Source organism: Elgaria multicarinata, chromosome 19 (assembly GCF_023053635.1).
Source record: "Elgaria multicarinata webbii isolate HBS135686 ecotype San Diego chromosome 19, rElgMul1.1.pri, whole genome shotgun sequence".
Lineage (NCBI taxonomy): Eukaryota > Metazoa > Chordata > Lepidosauria > Squamata > Anguidae > Elgaria > Elgaria multicarinata.
This window is the reverse complement of record NC_086189.1, coordinates 6,759,952-6,776,874: the sequence shown is the minus strand read 5'-3', so window position 1 is coordinate 6,776,874 and position 16,923 is coordinate 6,759,952. Positions and strand designations below refer to the sequence as shown.

The following is a 16,923-nucleotide window of genomic DNA, read 5'->3' as shown; positions in this document are numbered from 1 at the left end:
AAGGGAGTCCTGGAGATGCTTCTGCCGGCAGCTTCCAAGGGAACCTACCTTGTGTGAGGGTGACCAGGTTTTCATGAGACAGACCCAAAGAATCAGCGCCGATGGCCTACTGTTTTTGGTGTGCTGATGAGGTCACATTTGTAAGTTCCCAGGACGTGACAACAACCCTCCATCTTGTGTCAGCCACATGCCCAAGGCTGGTCATCATGTCACAGGAGTCCAATTTTTTACTTCACTCTACACCAAAATGGGTTTGTGAACCAGTCTACAAAGGTAATAGGTCCCCACCCAGAGTGACCTGGAATTAGCAATTCCTTGTCCAACATGTGCCCCTCTTTAACACTTACCTCACTCTCCCAGATCTGAGCACCACGAAGGCCCAGCCCAGCCACAAATCCCAACCAGAGTTTTAGCCCTTCTGTTGTTTAATTTATGGACGTCTTTGTTTTCCACTGTGAACTTGTTACTTTTGATATTTAATTTTGGATATATTTTTTCACAAAACTTATTTGCTACGGATTATGACGTTCTTTAAAGAAAAGACTGGTGATCATTGTTGTAATTAAAATTTGCATCCATTTGTACAGATGAAACTGTTCCATAAAGAAGATTATTTGCAATTAAAATGTTAAAGTAAGATCTGAGTGGGAAGTTTAAGGGGGGTCTGGAAACTCTCCCAGGACACTGGCTTTTTTATTATTATTATTATTATTATTCATTAATTTGGTAGCACCAAGTGGATGCTAATAAACTGCAGGGGGCTGACAGTTTCTTCTGGAGAAGTTCAAATGTTTATGAACATGCTACGGCATCATAGCAGCCAAGCCAATAGCTAGAGGTTGACAACATTCCATTTTTATCCTGTTTTAGGATGCTTGGCAGACAAGAAGCCAAGCAGGACACACTGCATTCTGACACTATTGACAGACACAGCTTCCAGATGCCTTTCCGATACCTCTTGAGGTCACATTGAGTTTCATCCTATAGGCCACAAATTAGAACAAATACTACCACATTACCAGGAGGCTGGTGGTGAAATAAATACCTCTAGCAGAATGGAAGTAGTAGTGAAGGATGCACTTTCTTACTTCTAATGACTCTCTTCTGAATTATCTTGAAGTATATTTTATATGGCTCAGCTACCTATAAATATTGCTTTCACCCCAGTACCAATAATATAATGGGGGCTTCCTAGTGTTGCTTACTGCATGATCAAATCAGATGCTTGATTTAATTGGCGTCATTGAAAAACGCTGTGTTTACGAAGAAAAGTGGAGAGAGAAAACGGCATATATTGCTCCCTGTAGAGGTTAGGAACATCCGTTGCTTGAAACACTCCATCTTGGCAGCTCCACAACGTAGGAGAGGCTCAGCTCGGAGGGCCAGGCTGGGCCCCGAAGGAGCCTCACTGAATTCCTATCTTTCCCTGACAATCAAAGGGGCCAAGGTTGCCTCACAGAAAAAGAGGAGGAGACGAGCCTGCATTCTACCTGAGCACGGCAGTTAATTCTGCAGGCAGGATGACGAATGGGGCGTGAGGGGGATTTACCAGGAGGGTCGTTTCTCGCCTCCACGGGGCACCCAGTGGCCTTGCTTCCAATCTGTTCTCCTTTCTCACCCGGACGGCATGCCAACTGGTTTTGAGCCTACCTGAGCTGCTGGGCTATTCAAAGATTTACACTGTAGTAAAGGTAGACCTGCAATCTTTGTACAGCTGAGAACATAACAGCGAAGGGGACTTTTGGCTCGCAGGGCAATTTGGCCCACCAGAGCAGTGCATGGGGGATCAGGCCCAGGCCCTCCCAAAGCCCTCTCTGGAGGCTACTGGGGAGAGGGAGCCCTGCTGTTATTTCCATGCATGGATCAGGGACGCCAACAGTGGGGACTCCTCTCCCTGCTGGGTCCACCCACCCCACATCCTCCCCATCAGTTATGCCCCCTGATGAGCAGGTCTAGGATGCAGGGAGCACAGATACAGCTGCTGCCTTGAAAACAAAACACACTGCCAAGTCAAAAGGTCCTCCGTTGGCTGTAAGACGGCCAGACGCCTTTGGGGACTCGCCAGCGGGGCCAAAAGGGGATGGTCATCCTCAAACCACATCCCAATTCCTGTATGAAACAGACCCAGGCTCGCCCATTTGGTGGACTTTACATTTTTTACTATTCAGAACTAGGCAATATCAAAAACATCTTTTTTTCCCAGCAAAAAAGAGATAATACAAAACAGAGAGAATACGCCTTGTAAAAGCAACAGTACTTGACAGATGTGTGATGATGCGAACACGATGCCAAGAGGTGTCCCCCGACTGACTGCATCCGGAGGAATCAAGTGTGTTCTTGCACTGTACAGGCTCAAGCATGGAGTCGGAAGCCTAAATGACACGTCAGCAGCAGGAAGGGAACTTCAAGGAGGTCACAGAAACCAAACCAAAACACAGTGGAAAGAAAAAGAGGCGGCAAGGAGGGGCCGGCTTCCCGCGCGTGTTTGCAGGGTGATCTCTTGCGTATACAGACCGATGACCAGCCTAACTACTGCCCCAAAGTAATGTCATTTTTTTTTAAAAAAAAAAGGCCAGTTTTTAAAATCCTCCAAACCTTAAGTGACCAACTGAGAAAGGCTGTTGACCTAAATGTTGACATTTCCAGGGCTACAAGAAGCTAGAGGTAAAAGGGTCCTTTATTCTTTCGTGGCTTTCAGGCGATGACCTAACTTGTTTCACTGCAGTCCGGACAGATCGATTTGGAGTCCAGCAGGAGGGCTGACAAGAAGGAAGGACTCAGGTTGGCTTCTTGATGCTCTTCAGTAACAAATGCCAATGGCAGACGGCCCAGAGCCAGGCTCAAAACTCCCTCGGAAGGACCCACGCCTGGGATCCTGACCTGCACGCTTCTGTTCTGCCAACCTGGCTTTGATGCAGCTCATATTTTGGAGCGCTTTGTACCAGCGTTTCCCAACCTGGTGCCCTCTGGCTGTGTTGGAATACAACTTCCATCATCCCCAGACATGGGAATGATGGAAGTTATAGTCCCAATATAGTGAGAGGACACCAGTTTCGGGGGGAAGGGTGCTTTATACCTTGTGCCCTCTCTCTTTTTTGGTAATAAAATCAGGTACTATCACATCTAGTTGCAGTACTGCCACCTAGTAACACTTTTATATATTTATATATATTTATATATAATAATATTAACACAGTTACAGAAAAATTTGGGGAACCGTGATAGGGGCAGCCTGTATGTTGCTCTAAAAAGGTCCACTGCTGGCGATTCCAATTTTCTGAGGGGTTCGACAGGGCACTTTGCCCTCTTGGCAATGCTCCAATGTGAACACTGAACCCCGGACATGAAAGGGGGCCCATAGCGAAAGGACACCGCCGCCACCAGCACCCCTGTTGCGTGCAAAGGGTGGAGGGACGGGGAGGGGGAGTTCGTGGAGCTGCACATCCGCTGAATGAGAAGTGCACCTCTAGGACAGAGAAGCCAGTAACAGAAAGACGTGGAGCTTAAAGCCCCGCGATTAACTCCGCCCAAGTGCAGGGCTTGTGCGCTGCGTTTACATGTGAAAGCAAAACGTGATTTGCAGCCTGTGAAAACGCAAGATTCAATACTGATCACATTGGTGAGGAAGTGAATCCTCACCTTGGATAGGGGGCGGAAGGGGGCAGTGCGGGGCGTGATCGTCGGAATGCAACGAGGGGCAGGGAAAGACCTGGGGAGCAGCTGAGCACCCTCCAAATTCAGTAGTTGTCTTGAGGAAATTGGGAAGAGTGGGGATATAACTCATCTCCCCCCAAATCATATTTTCGGCTGCTGCGTAGGTTAAAAGGTGACAGCCGACGATGGAAAAGGGTGCCGGTGGGGCAGCCCCATCTCACAGCACGTTCTAGTGGAGTCCCGGGGTTTTGCACAGGTCCAACACGCACCTGGGAAAGGAATCAAGAACGCCCCTAGCCACGGGAGGAGTCACTCAAATGTTTCCCACTGCCTTCTCAGCTGCTCTACTTTGCCCGGCGTGACCGAAACCTCCTGCTTGGTCTTATTTAACAAGTCTTCAAAGGGGTCTTTAGCCGCCTGAGTTTTGGAAGGGTGTAACATGGACTCTACAGCTTTGGCCTTGGGGGGAACTAGCAGGAGGTTGCTGGGCCTGGCAGCCAGCCTCGCCTTGGCCTCCATCTTGGAGGCAGAATGAGCCAGAGGCAGGGTCCGGATTTTAGAAGGGCCGCAACGCTGCGCTGGCCGCAGGCCGTGGCTTTGGGAGGGGGGCTGGCTCTGTGGCGGGGCCGCCGGAGGCTGAGCAAAGAGGTTAGGCATGGAGAGCGTCAGAGGGTTTGGGGGAGGCCGCTGCGGCTGGCAGAAGCTGGAATTCGAGGTGATGAAGCTGGAGCTGTAAGCGTGGCCGAGGGAGGCGGCGGCGGCAAAGGGGCTGCCGGGAGGCCTGACCAGCGATAGCGGCACAGGCGTCGCCATCGGCTGCACAAACGGGTTGAGGGAGGCCTGCACAAATGGCGTCGCAGAGGGGGGGTATCCCAGAGGCCGACCAAACGGTGCTGACGTGGGGGGCATGAGGTCACCTGCTGTGGAGGGGAAGCCAGTGCCAGGGCTGGGTGACACAGATCCCAGCAGGCTTCCGGTACTTGGCTGAAAGCTGGCATCCTGACCGCTCCCTGCTTTCAAGGGATCGAGGAGGGCAAGCAGAAAGTCACTGTCACTGTTCCCACCCTCCAGGTTGACTCTGACCGGCTGCAGCATTTCTGTGGCACTGCTGGTGTTGGACAAAAGCTGGGCTTGGTGAGCGGCAAAACTCTCAGGCTGCCTGAATTCAGGCTCCAGTGAGATGTTTCCGGCCGCAAAAGCCTCCTGCATGATCTCCGAGGCCAGGTCGCTGCGCCCTGCAGGGCAAGGGGCAGTTTCAGGTGGTGCCTGCTGCTTGGCAGGTCTGGGCGCTGGCGGTGGTGGGACGATACCCAGCTCTGGTGTCTTCCGGCCTTGCGGCCGCGGGATAGTTATGCTCCCTTGAGTGATAGGGGAGCTCCCAACGTCCTCCTCCACGAAATCCAGGATGCTGTCTCTGCTTCGAGGCCTCCACGGGACGGCGGGCGCATTCCCAAGAGGAGTCAAGGGCCTCTCTGGGGAGCTTTGGGAGTACTTGTTGGGAATGGCCATGTCGTCATGGCCCAAGCCCCACAGCTGCTTGTAGGGGTGAGAAAGCCTTATCCCAGGGGCAGCCCAGCTCTTTTCAGAGAAGCCAGGATCCATCCTCTGCCGGAAAGCACACAAGAAGTCAATGCATTTCCTGGACCCCTTCTACAGTTTCTCTCCTTTCCCCTGGAACTTCTTGCTGCGATGCTCTTTATGCCTGGAACGGAATCTTCCCCTCTGCCAGCCCACCTCCTCAAAACCCACTTAAGCAAAGCCTTTCTGAACCCTCCTTTGCCTCACCTTCTTCTACCACCAGTGAACTGCCCCACCCCAACCAACACCAGAAGAACTCCCCCATGAATCCTGCATTTCCTTCTCTCCCCCCACTGCTTGCTTCTTTGGAGAAGGTCCTTTCCTCACCAAGTAGCTTTAGGGGCTTCTCCAACCTCCAAGTCAACACCCGTCTTCCTCCCATCACCCTCAGCCCAGAACCGTCCTCGACCTGCCTCAGTCCCCCGTGCTTTTCCATTTACACCAAGCCACGCCCCATACCTGGTAGTCAAAGTTGCGCTGCTGGTCCCCTGGTTCTTTGGGAATCCTCAAGTCTTCTAAGCTCTTGGCTTGGCTCAGTGGCTGAGGCTGTGACTCTATCTCCAGTCCTGTGAAAAGGTCTTCCAGAAGGCTGATTTCTGCAGGGCTGTCTGGTGTGAGGGGGTCAGTGTGGCCGGAGTCTTGGGGCTTCCCAAGGCTGACGCCTTCCTCTCCATCTGCGCTGTCAGACTCCTTCAGGGCACGGTAAGGCTGAGGCCTGGCAGAATGAAAAGATGCGTCAACTCAACCAGGGATGTGCTACCTCTAAAGCAGCTTCCCCCCACCTGGTGATCTCCAGATGTGTTGGACTGCAACTCGCATCATTCTTTGCAGTCCAACACATCTGGAGGGCACCAATGCTGGGGAAAGGCTGCCCTGAAGAATCCACCAATACGCTTTGCAGTTAAGAGAAGCCTAGCAGGGATTCGTGGCACTTCGGTGGATTCGCAAGTCCAAAACATCTTCCAAGTGGTTTTTTTGTGCTCTTGCTTTTGAATACGAGGTGATCCAAAAGCAGGGACAGGTTCCCTGAGCCTATTCCACTTGCAAGTGGCATTGTGCAATGGGGGGGGGGGGGGAGACAAAAAATCCAAACGTGTGCAAAATCTGTACGCTTATGCCACAAAAACTGATGCTTCCGTGTAATTAGCCCAGGCTTTTAGCATCAGAGTGACAGTGGGCAGATTTTGACACTGCCTCAGAAGAAAAATAAGACACAGAGACAGTGGTACCCGGGGCCCGGCTTCCACACTCCCTTATGACATGAAATATGGACTGATCACAATGAAGCCAGTGAGAACTGGGGAAAAGTGCAGAGTCAGAACAACGGGGAGGGGAGGGGGCTCGGAGCGCCGGATAGAACTCATCTAGCGGGTGCTGTGGATTTCGAGGGGAAAGGGGTGCGCGTGTGCGTGCAAATCAGTGCTGGCTGCCAATGGGGCGACTCAAGGAACATCAGGGTTTTGAAGACACGTTTAGCCCGTGGAAGCCATCCCAGCGAAGCTGCCTATATGCCAAATCAATGTCCATGAGATTCAGAGCACAATGGCGATCCGATGAGAGACGCCATTACCCAGAAGGTTGTGCAGGGAACCTTCAGATCCAGCCCACGGCATGTGAAATGCCACTCCTGGGTCGTCTTGCCCTTAAGACAGGACGCGGAGTGCTCCTCCCGTGTCCCTGGCTTCACTATCCCAGACACCGCTCCATTTCTTTTGCTCCAGCTGGCTCAGCGCAAGCCATCCCTGGCGCTTCCCTGAGGTAAGTATCAATGATTAAACTAGTGTCACCTTATCAAGAAACACCACAGTCCATTATGGAGGAGAGGGAATCTATTGCAGGCTTATTGAGGAACGAGCACCAAGTAGCCCTGCTCCTGTGTACCTTGGCAAATGGGCCTTGAACACCCTGTGATTTGCATGTCGGCTCTGCATGCGAGGGAACGGCAGCGCAATGCGCATCCAATTAACACCAGAAACTGACATGCATTTCCACCGTGATTGGCGTTTGACTGGCAGCCAGTCTCACCGTGCCCTTTAAACAAGGCTTGAGATTGAGGAAAACATTGGAGAGGCACCAGGAAACGGCAGGAAAGCGAGGGGGCCCTTGTCTCTCTCCGGTGCCTTGATAAACTGCACCCTGCAAACTCATTAGCAAAGGGTGGCTTGTTCCACCCTCCCTATTAGAAAGGAAATGCAGTTTGCTCGGAAGTGGCGGCTGCCTCATTACCGCCGGGCGCAACCTGGAGCTGTTTGTGGGGACTGAAGGGTTTGGTTGGCAATCGTTTTGGGGACAGGAGCCGTGGTGTAGCGGTGGCAGGGCTCAGCAGGGCGCAACACCAGCCCTTTTTTATTAGCAGGGGTGATGACATCGCCTGCCTCCTGACAGGGGACATCCCTGTTCAGTTTGCATTTAGTTGCAGTCCTCACAGGAGCAATATATTGTTCCCTGTTGTATTTTGGGGTGGCCTGGTCTTAAATGGGGAATTAAGACCCGTCGGCTTTACCAACAACCCTGCTCCTAGAAGAGAACACAATTGCTAGAACTGGTGAGTTGGTATGGGTCAACTCAGCTGCCGGAGCTTTTGTGGCCTCCTTGGGTGTGTGTGTGTGTGTGTGTGGCTATGGAGATTGCCACGAAGAGCACCTGCACTTCAAGATCTACCACTACAGCACTGGACGGGAATTCACACCTGTATTAAGATCAAAGCTGGATCCTAGAAAGGCATGTGGGAATGGGGCCAAAGTGCTTAGAGAATTCTGCCATGAGGCCAATTCTGCAGCTACCTTTCGCTGGCCTGGTCTCATACACCAACCCTCCTCCAAACACCCAAGTGGTTGAACCTTAATTCCCCTCTAGGCATTCTCTTTTCTTGTCCCCCCCTAAGAGGGACGATCGCCCTTACTCTGACCCACTTCTTCCCCTAATGTCCGAGCCTCATTCCTTAGGCCTGGCTTTTCTGTTCCCTTGTTCCTGCCTTTGCTCCTGCAGTCTCATACCATCTCCACCTACCATGCAGCTCACCTCACCCACAGACAGTCTCGTGACTGTCCAGCCCTCTTAGCGGTAGGCTCCAAGCACACTGTGTCTTGCTTTTAGCCCGGTCTGGCCATGCGTTTGGCTTAACGTTGCTTGCCCAGCTGGCTCTCCAGACCAGGGCAATTGGGATGAGGCAGGTAGAGAGAACACCGTGATGGCTGGAGGGTGACTTCCTGGAAGCTCACAAGACGCACCAACGGACACAAGTTAGCATAGAAACAGGCAGCTGGGAGGGGAGCAAAGCCTGGCCATCCACGACAAAGGGTCAAGAACGCCTCCCTGCCACCCCCACAAATGCTGTGGGCAACATAGCCTGGCATGTTTATATGCAGGGGACCCGCATGCACACGCACAGCACTAGCCACAGAAACACCCAAGCAAGGGAAAGGTTAATACATCAGCGGGGGTGGGGTGCTCCAAGCAAGGAAGGGGAGCAGCGCCGGCAAGTGTGGCAAAGAGTCAAGGTATAGACCATTCAAAGGGAGCAGAGAAGAGGAAGCTGTCAGAGAAGGCAGAGCCAGGGTCGTCTTCCTGAGGAAACTCATCGCCGGAAGAGTCCTCCGAGAGAAAGACCGTATAGTGGCGCGTGGGCTTTACCAAGCTGAAGGAGACAGGGAGAGGAGAGAGAAAGGATGTTACTGAGCCGAACTTGCAGAGGGAAAAGGAGACCAACCCCCACCCCCCAAAAAATGCCAGACGTTTCCAGGTTTCGAAAGGGCGTAGCCTATGTTCAGGAGAAAGGAGAGGAAGGCTTGCGCAAGGCACAGGTGGTCTTCCTAGAATCGCTTGGAGTGTTGGGCTCCAGGTCAAAGAGGGAGGGTGAGGAGCAGGGCCCAGAAATCAACCCAATAAAAGCAAAGGAAGCTAGATCTCCACCAGCTGAAAGAGGGAGACCCTTCTCCACTCCGAAAGACACGAGTTCAGCAGCATGAGGAACCTTCTGACAAAGGGCACAACAAGCCCAATGCCCCCAAAATGGGGAGCTGCCAGAGCCACTGCAATCACCCCAGGCATGCAGGCGCTCTGTCAGAGGGCAGGGCGCACTGGGAACCCTACCCCAGAAACACAGTCCTCCTTAACTAGAGGACTGCCTACATGTCTGACATCCCAGGACTACGTGGGAGATGGTGGTCACCCAAGAAAGAGGAGTTAAGGATAGGGCACTTACTCCTCTCAAATGCACCCCCCACCCCACCCTGACCTCCTGTGCCACAGAAGAGCAAGCGCACACCCCTATTCAGAACCGTGAGCTGGTATTTTCTTCTCCACGTGAGCCTTACGCAAGACTGCGAAGACGGCTGTATCCAGAGGCAGCCCGCAGCCCATTCCTATCGCCTTGGTGCCACTTTCTGCATCTGCCGCAGCGACGGAAGTGGCTGCAGGCTGTGTCTGGTTCACAGTGAGGTTCCGCCACGCAATCCCGTGGAGAAAAGCAGATCAAAAGCCAGTGGTTTGCACGCATGGGCTGGCTCACAGGCATCCCATAAACAGTCTGGTTGGAGAGGGTGGCTGGAAGTTTTCTCCTTGAAGACAAGTTGAGTTGTCTTTTCAGCTGTGACGTGTCACTAAAATATTTATTATTATAAAAAATACATCTGCCTTGTCAGTGGATGCTCTGAGCTCTGCCTACACACAGACAAGCATTACAACCCGCATGCCTGGATGTTTCCAGAGAGAACATAATGGCTGGATGGCTCTCTCTCACACACACTTGCACACACACACACACACACACACACACACACACACACACACACACGGTTAAAAAAAATACACTATTTCTGAGGTCCAGGGATGGATTTTGCAGGCTTTCACAGACAAAAATCATCCCTCTTCAGTAGGTCTTTACAAGGCAGATGACGACTAAGGGCACATCCAGGAGTTTCTGAAAGGTGGCTGGAAGCGCATCATGCGTATCTGTGCTCATGTGCAGTTCTCACTTGTTCCAATGCGCCTTATGCAGCAGATGTTTCCCAGGAGAATTGACTCTGCATTTGCCCAAAGGTTCATATGACAATGCTCAAATGAGACCTCATGCAATCGTCTGCTATTGTGACTAATCCCTAACGGAACTCCACCACCCCACACAAAAGCCATTAACCATCAACTCAATTTGGGGGGGGGGGGAAGGCAAATTTATTATTTTAGATTCCTATCCACTAAAGCGAAAGGTGCCGCGCCCAATATGACAGCTGGGAAACGTCTTGAAAAACAGCGTCCTGAAATATGAAGGAGGATGAGCACAATTTGCGTTCCTGAGATTAAATGCTTGGGTTTGGGATTTCCCCCCATTATCAGAGCTAGTTAACTGCGTAATAATTATCTTTTGCCAGTTTATCTTGGTATTTATATAGTGGAGCACAGAAGGACTCTGCCATAAATAATATATTATTTCCATGGTGGAACAATGTGGTTCATCTAGCTTGCTATGGTCTAGAGCTCTCCTGGGGGGTCTTTTCAAGGAGCAGGTTAGTAGCTTGGGGGTTCTTTTAGACCCATCATTGTCACTTGGGGCTCAGGTGACCTCAGTGGCACGGAGCGCCTTCTACAAACTCCGGTTGGTGGCCCAGCTACGCCCCTATCTAGACAGGGATAACCTGGCTTCAGTTGTCCATGCTCTGGTAACCTCCAAGTTAGATTACTGCAATGCGCTCTGTGTAGGGCTGCCTTTGAAGATGGTTCGGAAGCTGCAGCTCGTGCAAAATGCAGCGGCCAGATTGATTTCGGGAACCAGAAGGTTTGACCATATAACACCGGCTCTGGTCCGCTTGCACTGGCTGCCTGTATGTTTCCGAGCCCAATTCAAGGTGCTGGTTTTGACCTATAAAGCCTTACACGGCTTGGGACCACAATACCTGACGGAACGCCTCTCCCGACGTGAATATACCCGGTCACTACGTTCAACATCTAAGGTCCTCCTCCAGGTGCCTACTCCGAGAGAGGCTCGGAGTGTGGCAACGAGGGACAGGGCCTTTTTGGTGGTGGCCCCCAGACTGTGGAATGATCTCCCTTAGGGATGTGCTCCGCTCCGATTAGGAGCGTAGAAGCAGTAGCGGATTGGCCTGCTCCGCCTTACCCAGAGGCGGAGTAGGAGCGGACCGCGGACCCCCTAGAAGCAAGGCGAAGAGAAGCGACCATTTTTCGGAGCTCCGAGTTCAGTCGGAGCGCTCCGGTCGCCATCTTGAAAACATTTCGCCATAGGATTGCATTGCGGCAAATAATCGCGCATAACTACGTTGTTTTTGAAGCTATCGTTCTGGAAATTCTTGTGCACAGAGAGTCGTGGATGGGGGTCATTTTGAGACCACTCTCACCTCTCTGCGTGCTGTGGTTCACGTGCAATATTTTTTTAAAAATCGGGGCAACCGCGGGGCTCAAACTGCGTTTCGGCTTTTCGCCCATAGGATTGCATTGAGGGAAAGAATCGGGGATAACTGGGGGGGGGTTTAAGCTATCGTTCTGAAAATTCTTGTGCACAGAGAGTCGTGGATGGGGGTCATTTTGAGACCACTCTCAACTTTCTGCATCGTACGGGTCGCGGGCTAGAAGTTTTTTAAAAATAGGGTCAACCGCGGGGCTCCGTTTCGGCTTTTCGCCCATAGGATTGCATTGAGGGAAAGAATCGGGGATAACTGGGGGGGGGTTTAAGCTATCGTTCTGAAAATTCTTGTGCACAGAGAGTCGTGGATGGGGGTCATTTTGAGACCACTCTCAACTTTCTGCATCGTACGGGTCGCGGGCTAGAAGTTTTTTAAAAATAGGGTCAACCGCGGGGCTCCGTTTCGGCTTTTCGCCCATAGGATTGCATTGAGGGAAAGAATCGGGGATAACTGGGGGGGGGTTTAAGCTATCGTTCTGAAAATTCTTGTGCACAGAGAGTCGTGGATGGGGGTCATTTTGAGACCACTCTCAACTTTCTGCATCGTACGGGTCGCGGGCTAGAAGTTTTTTAAAAATAGGGTCAACCGCGGGGCTCCGTTTCGGCTTTTCGCCCATAGGATTGCATTGAGGGAAAGAATCGGGGATAACTGGGGGGGGGTTTAAGCTATCGTTCTGAAAATTCTTGTGCACAGAGAGTCGTGGATGGGGGTCATTTTGAGACCACTCTCAACTTTCTGCATCGTACGGGTCGCGGGCTAGAAGTTTTTTAAAAATCGGCGGGAAAAATACCTTTTTCAAAGGGCTGAGGGGCAGAGTCAGCTCCCGGTCATGATGATCCCAAAGTTGGAGGAGGGCATAGGCAAAACAGGTAACTTGGGATTCTGGGAAACTTCTCTTTCTTCATCTGAACGGGCTTTTCCCCGTGTTTTTTAACACAGTAGCCCCACCAAATGCACAAACACAACCTGAAATCATATACTAAGCCAAGAATAAGAGATAGAAAACACAGCACTGCTCCCCACCCTAACCTTGGTGAACAACTGAATCGATGTGGTGCAAGGGGATGAGCTCCCCTAGGGCATCTCATCGTGGACGTGCCCCCACTCTCTCCTGCACTGGAAGGCCATAGAGCCTTCCAAAGAGAGTAAAACGGTGGAGCAATGCCTATCATGAGTTGAAGTGAATGGTCACTTTTCAGTGGTGGAGCAATGCCTGTTATGAGTTGAAGTGAGCGTTTTACTTCTTCTCAGAGCTGTTGGTGGCTGTCTTGAACTGGCAGCTACTTCCCCCTCCCCCGGGCACGTCCCCCTATTGCTGGTAAAAGACAGATATAGCCTTTTTTTTTTAATTCTTCTTGCTGTTTATTGAGCAACACTGCTGCTTTTAATTCCACCCCTCCTTTGTTTATTGATTGATTTATTCCATTTTCTATGCATTACTGGCTTATCCTTGGCTCCCTTCCTTATGCCCCCAGAAATGCCAGCTGCATGCCTGCCTGCCTTCCCTCCCTCCTCCCCTGCCCACCTCGCAGGGATGTTGTGTGTGGGGTGCCCGATTTTCAAAAATTCGCCAAAAATCAGGGGATGATGGGATTGCCTTGAAACTTGGCGTGTGTGTGTATACGCCCATGAGGTGTCATGGTGCCAAACGTGAGGTTTCTAACTTCAACGGAAAAAAAGTTGTTTACTTTTTTAGCTTTCAATGCAACCCTATGGGGGGGCAAAAACGGAGCTCCGGATCCGGATCCGGAGCTCCGAGCGGAGCGGAGCGGAAGTGGGCGGAGCGGGGGCGGGGCGGAGCGACCCGCTCCGAAAAATGGCGGATCTGCAAGTGAAGCGGAGCGGGGGGTCCGTGCACACCCCTAATCTCCCTGATGAGGCTCGCTTGGCACCAACGCTGCTATCTTTCCGGCGCCAGGTTAAGACTTTCCTCTTTGCCCAGGCATATGGCGGCACATCCTAATTACCCACATGTTTAGTTTTTAATCGGTTTTTAATGCTTTATGTGTGTATGTTCTGTGTTTTAGAGTTTTAAATTTTGTATACTTGTTTTTACCTCAATTTTAGAATTTCTGTAAACCGCCCAGAGAGCCCTGGCTATGGGAGCGGTATATAAGTGTAATAAATAAATAAATAAATAAATACCTGGAGCTACTGGGGGCTGAACGTGGGGCTTTCTGTATGCCAGGCATACTATACCATTGAGCTATAAGACGGCAGGAATAATCCTAGAATTCTATTTCTCTCTCTCTCTCATTATATACATGGCTCGGATATTTATATGTGATTGAAGAGGTTTGCGAACCAAAGGAAACTCCAGAGCTTTCGCAGAAGAACTGAATTTCCAAGGGATTCTCTTCCATTCTTGTAGTGATGGACCCTCAACAGTGTCACGTCCAGATCTTCAAAAAAGCAATGCTGGAAAGGTGCACAGCTGAGTCAACGTCTGTGAAATGCCAACGCGCGCTAAGAACACGGAACGTCAATGATCCCCACCAATTTCTGAGAAAGTGTGTAAGTTGTTTGTGATTAAATGTGAGTTTAATGTGAGCTCCGCCTTTGGATTTGACTAGAGCATGGTTCAAGAAAGGCATCTTCTTCCGCATCGTCAGGCTATCAGGGGCTGGAAGGGCAAGACCTGTTGCACTGTCAGGTTTCCAAACCAAGAGGTACATAACTAAGACATGACTTGACTGAATCCCCCCTTCAACCAGGACTCCAATTCTGATGGAGCTTGTGGGTACAGAGAATTTTCCAGCAATGTCAGAAAACTAAAGTTCTTAGAGGGTTTCTTGGGAACTCAAGCTGTAGTTTTGCCTCACCACACCCAAAGAACAGCTGAGGAAGAGAACACACACACACACACCCATGAAAGATGGCTGACCAGTGATGGCTTAATTCAATACGCTGCTGGTTCCATGAAGGGATGAGATGGATTTCCAAGGTTGCCTATCAATTCCCAAAGGCATGAATGAACTGGTCACCTAAAAGCCATCCAACCAAAGCCATCTGAAGGCCTTTCAATAAAGATCAACCCAAGCAACACTGATGGCCGCCAAATGGCCGCCTCTTGTGGCAAAGTGACAGCCAACTTTGGCACCAAATGCGGTTTCGGTTAGAAGCAGAAGGGACGAGCCCTCGAAAATGTCCACGTGTAAATTTTTTATTAGCTCGAGGCAGTCGAATGCAGCGTGAGCCTCTTCCCTCATTAACCCAATTCGGCTCCTCTCTCCCGCCGGCTGCCACCCACCACTCGCTCGCATCTCACACACAAAGAGCTGTCTTGGGAAAGGCGGGTCGCAGCAAGGCAGCAACGAGGAAAGCGGCGGCAGAGACTTTGCAGGGGAAAGGGACCTGTCCGTCACAGCGGCAGTCCTCGGCGTCTCTACATGACTGCTCGGGCTCCTGCCTCCCTAATCTTTTCACCGACTTCCCATGCAGATGGCTTGCTGATCTCCTTCTAATGTTTAGTTTAACATGTCTCCGGTTAGCGCCAGCATATGACAGCGCTGACAGCCGTGGCTGTTCCTTTTTAAATATCATGTCAGAAACACGGCGCAATAAAGCCGAGGATGCGCTCCACGGCTCTGCCTACCATTAGGAGAGTTGCTGCTTCGGTTTTAATGAGGACAATCTGCATTTCGGGGCCTCCCCGCCCTCCCCCCATGTGTCAGGATGCCTGGACAAATCAGCAGCACATCACGCTGGCCAAAAACCAAGTGCTGACAAATGTAGATATTTCAAATTTAATTGACACCTAAATGTACTTAAGACAGATAAAGGAAAAGGAAACAAAACAAAAAAAATAGTGGGAGAAAATGCCTGAGTGCTGGGAATGGGCATTAAATGACAGGAATTCTGTTGTCAGGACAAGTTTGCCTACAGGAACGGGGGGGGGGGGCGGTTTTATTCCAAGCGCGAGGCTTTGGCAGGTTTGGACAAACGGCTGCCCTTTGCAGCCGGTCGCCAGTCATGAAGCCTCCCACCCAGTCTGGCAGAAGCCGGGGCAAAGGTCTGCTAGGGCAAACTACACACTCATTCCCAGAACCAAGGTGCTGTCCAGGAGAAGACCACTGCACGGAAGGCTCCAGATGGCAACCGCCATCCCACCTAGAGATTGACCTACACAGCCTGGGACCAAAGCAGAGTGCAGGTGCAGGGCACACAAGTTTCCTCCTGACTCTGAGCAGATGGCTCTAGCAAGCAAGCCAAGCCCCGTGCTGCAGGGAAAGGCACCATGGGGAAACCCTGATCCCCAAATACGGCAGAGGGGCTTTGAAGGCACGTAAAACCCATCCAGAGGAGATGCGACGGTTTTACCCCAAGGGGGAGGGGCCGTAGCTCAGTGTGATAGAATCATAGAATCATAGAATAGCAGAGTTGGAAGGGGCCTACAAGGCCATCGAGTCCAACCCCCTGCTCAATGCAGGAATCCACCCTAAAGCATCCCTGACAGATGGTTGTCCAGCTGCCTCTTGAATGCCTCTAGTGTGGGAGAGCCCACAACCTCCCTAGGTAGCTGATTCCATTGTCGCACTGCTCTAACAGTCAGGAAGTTTTTCCTGATGTTTTTCCGCATGGACAGCACATGCTCTCCATGCGGAAGGTCCCAGGTTCGATCCCTGGCTTCTCCAGGTAGGGCGAGGAAAGGAATCCCACCTGAAACCCTGGGAGACCTGCTGCCAGTCAGTGTTGACAATACTGGGCTAGATGGACCAAGGCTCAGTAGAAGGCAGCTCCCTGGGTTCCTAACGTCCTGCCCCCTTGTAAAACCTAAACTATGGGCGGTCTCAGGGCAGAAGGGCAGACTCATCCTGGCCTCCAGAAGACAACTCCCCTGGCGCTCAGAAACGGGAACAGCTGGAGGGTGCCCGTAGGAAGCGCTGGAGATGCTTGTTTGAAAAGGAAGGGGGCTTTGCCTCTCAGCAGCACGGGGAATAGCTAAGGGTGGCGTCAGATCCACCCCGGTCATGGCCACCCCCAGAGTGGTTTGGTTCTGTAAATCACTTTGGGATTTCTTCCTGTTGTGTGAAGTGATACATAAATGTAAGGAACTCACTAGCTCATTCCAAGTAAACATTTTGGGGGTGGGGGGCATATTCTGGGTAGGAATCAAGAGTGTGTTCATGAGGGTCTACGGGAGCGCAAGTCTCTCTGGAGCTGGTGTCCGCTCTCTACTAGCCAGGCTACAAATAATCCCATCCTGTCATATGGGAAGTGCTGGACTCACCTGCATCCCCGGGGTACCCCCTGCCATGGGAGAGGGGTGGGGGGA

The 16,923-nt window shown here is 51.4% G+C and overlaps 1 protein-coding gene across 4 annotated transcripts in view; it reads right to left on the bottom strand.

The window, feature by feature from the left end:
• Window positions 1–2,137: 2,137 nt before the first annotated feature.
• Window positions 2,138–16,923, bottom strand: part of DENND1A (DENN domain containing 1A) — a 297,718-nt gene continuing 282,932 nt past the window's right edge. For 2 of the 4 annotated variants that reach the window (XM_063144890.1, XM_063144891.1), the window contains 3 exons: window positions 8,741–8,869; window positions 5,692–5,947; window positions 2,138–5,259 (listed from right to left, as the gene is read on the bottom strand). In XM_063144890.1, coding sequence (XP_063000960.1) covers window positions 3,964–5,259; window positions 5,692–5,947; window positions 8,741–8,869 — 1,681 coding nt within the window. In that variant the 3' untranslated portion in view covers window positions 2,138–3,963. The remainder of the gene's footprint in view (window positions 5,260–5,691; window positions 5,948–8,740; window positions 8,870–16,923) is intronic. The other 2 variants (XM_063144892.1, XM_063144893.1) reach the window with 1 other exon arrangement.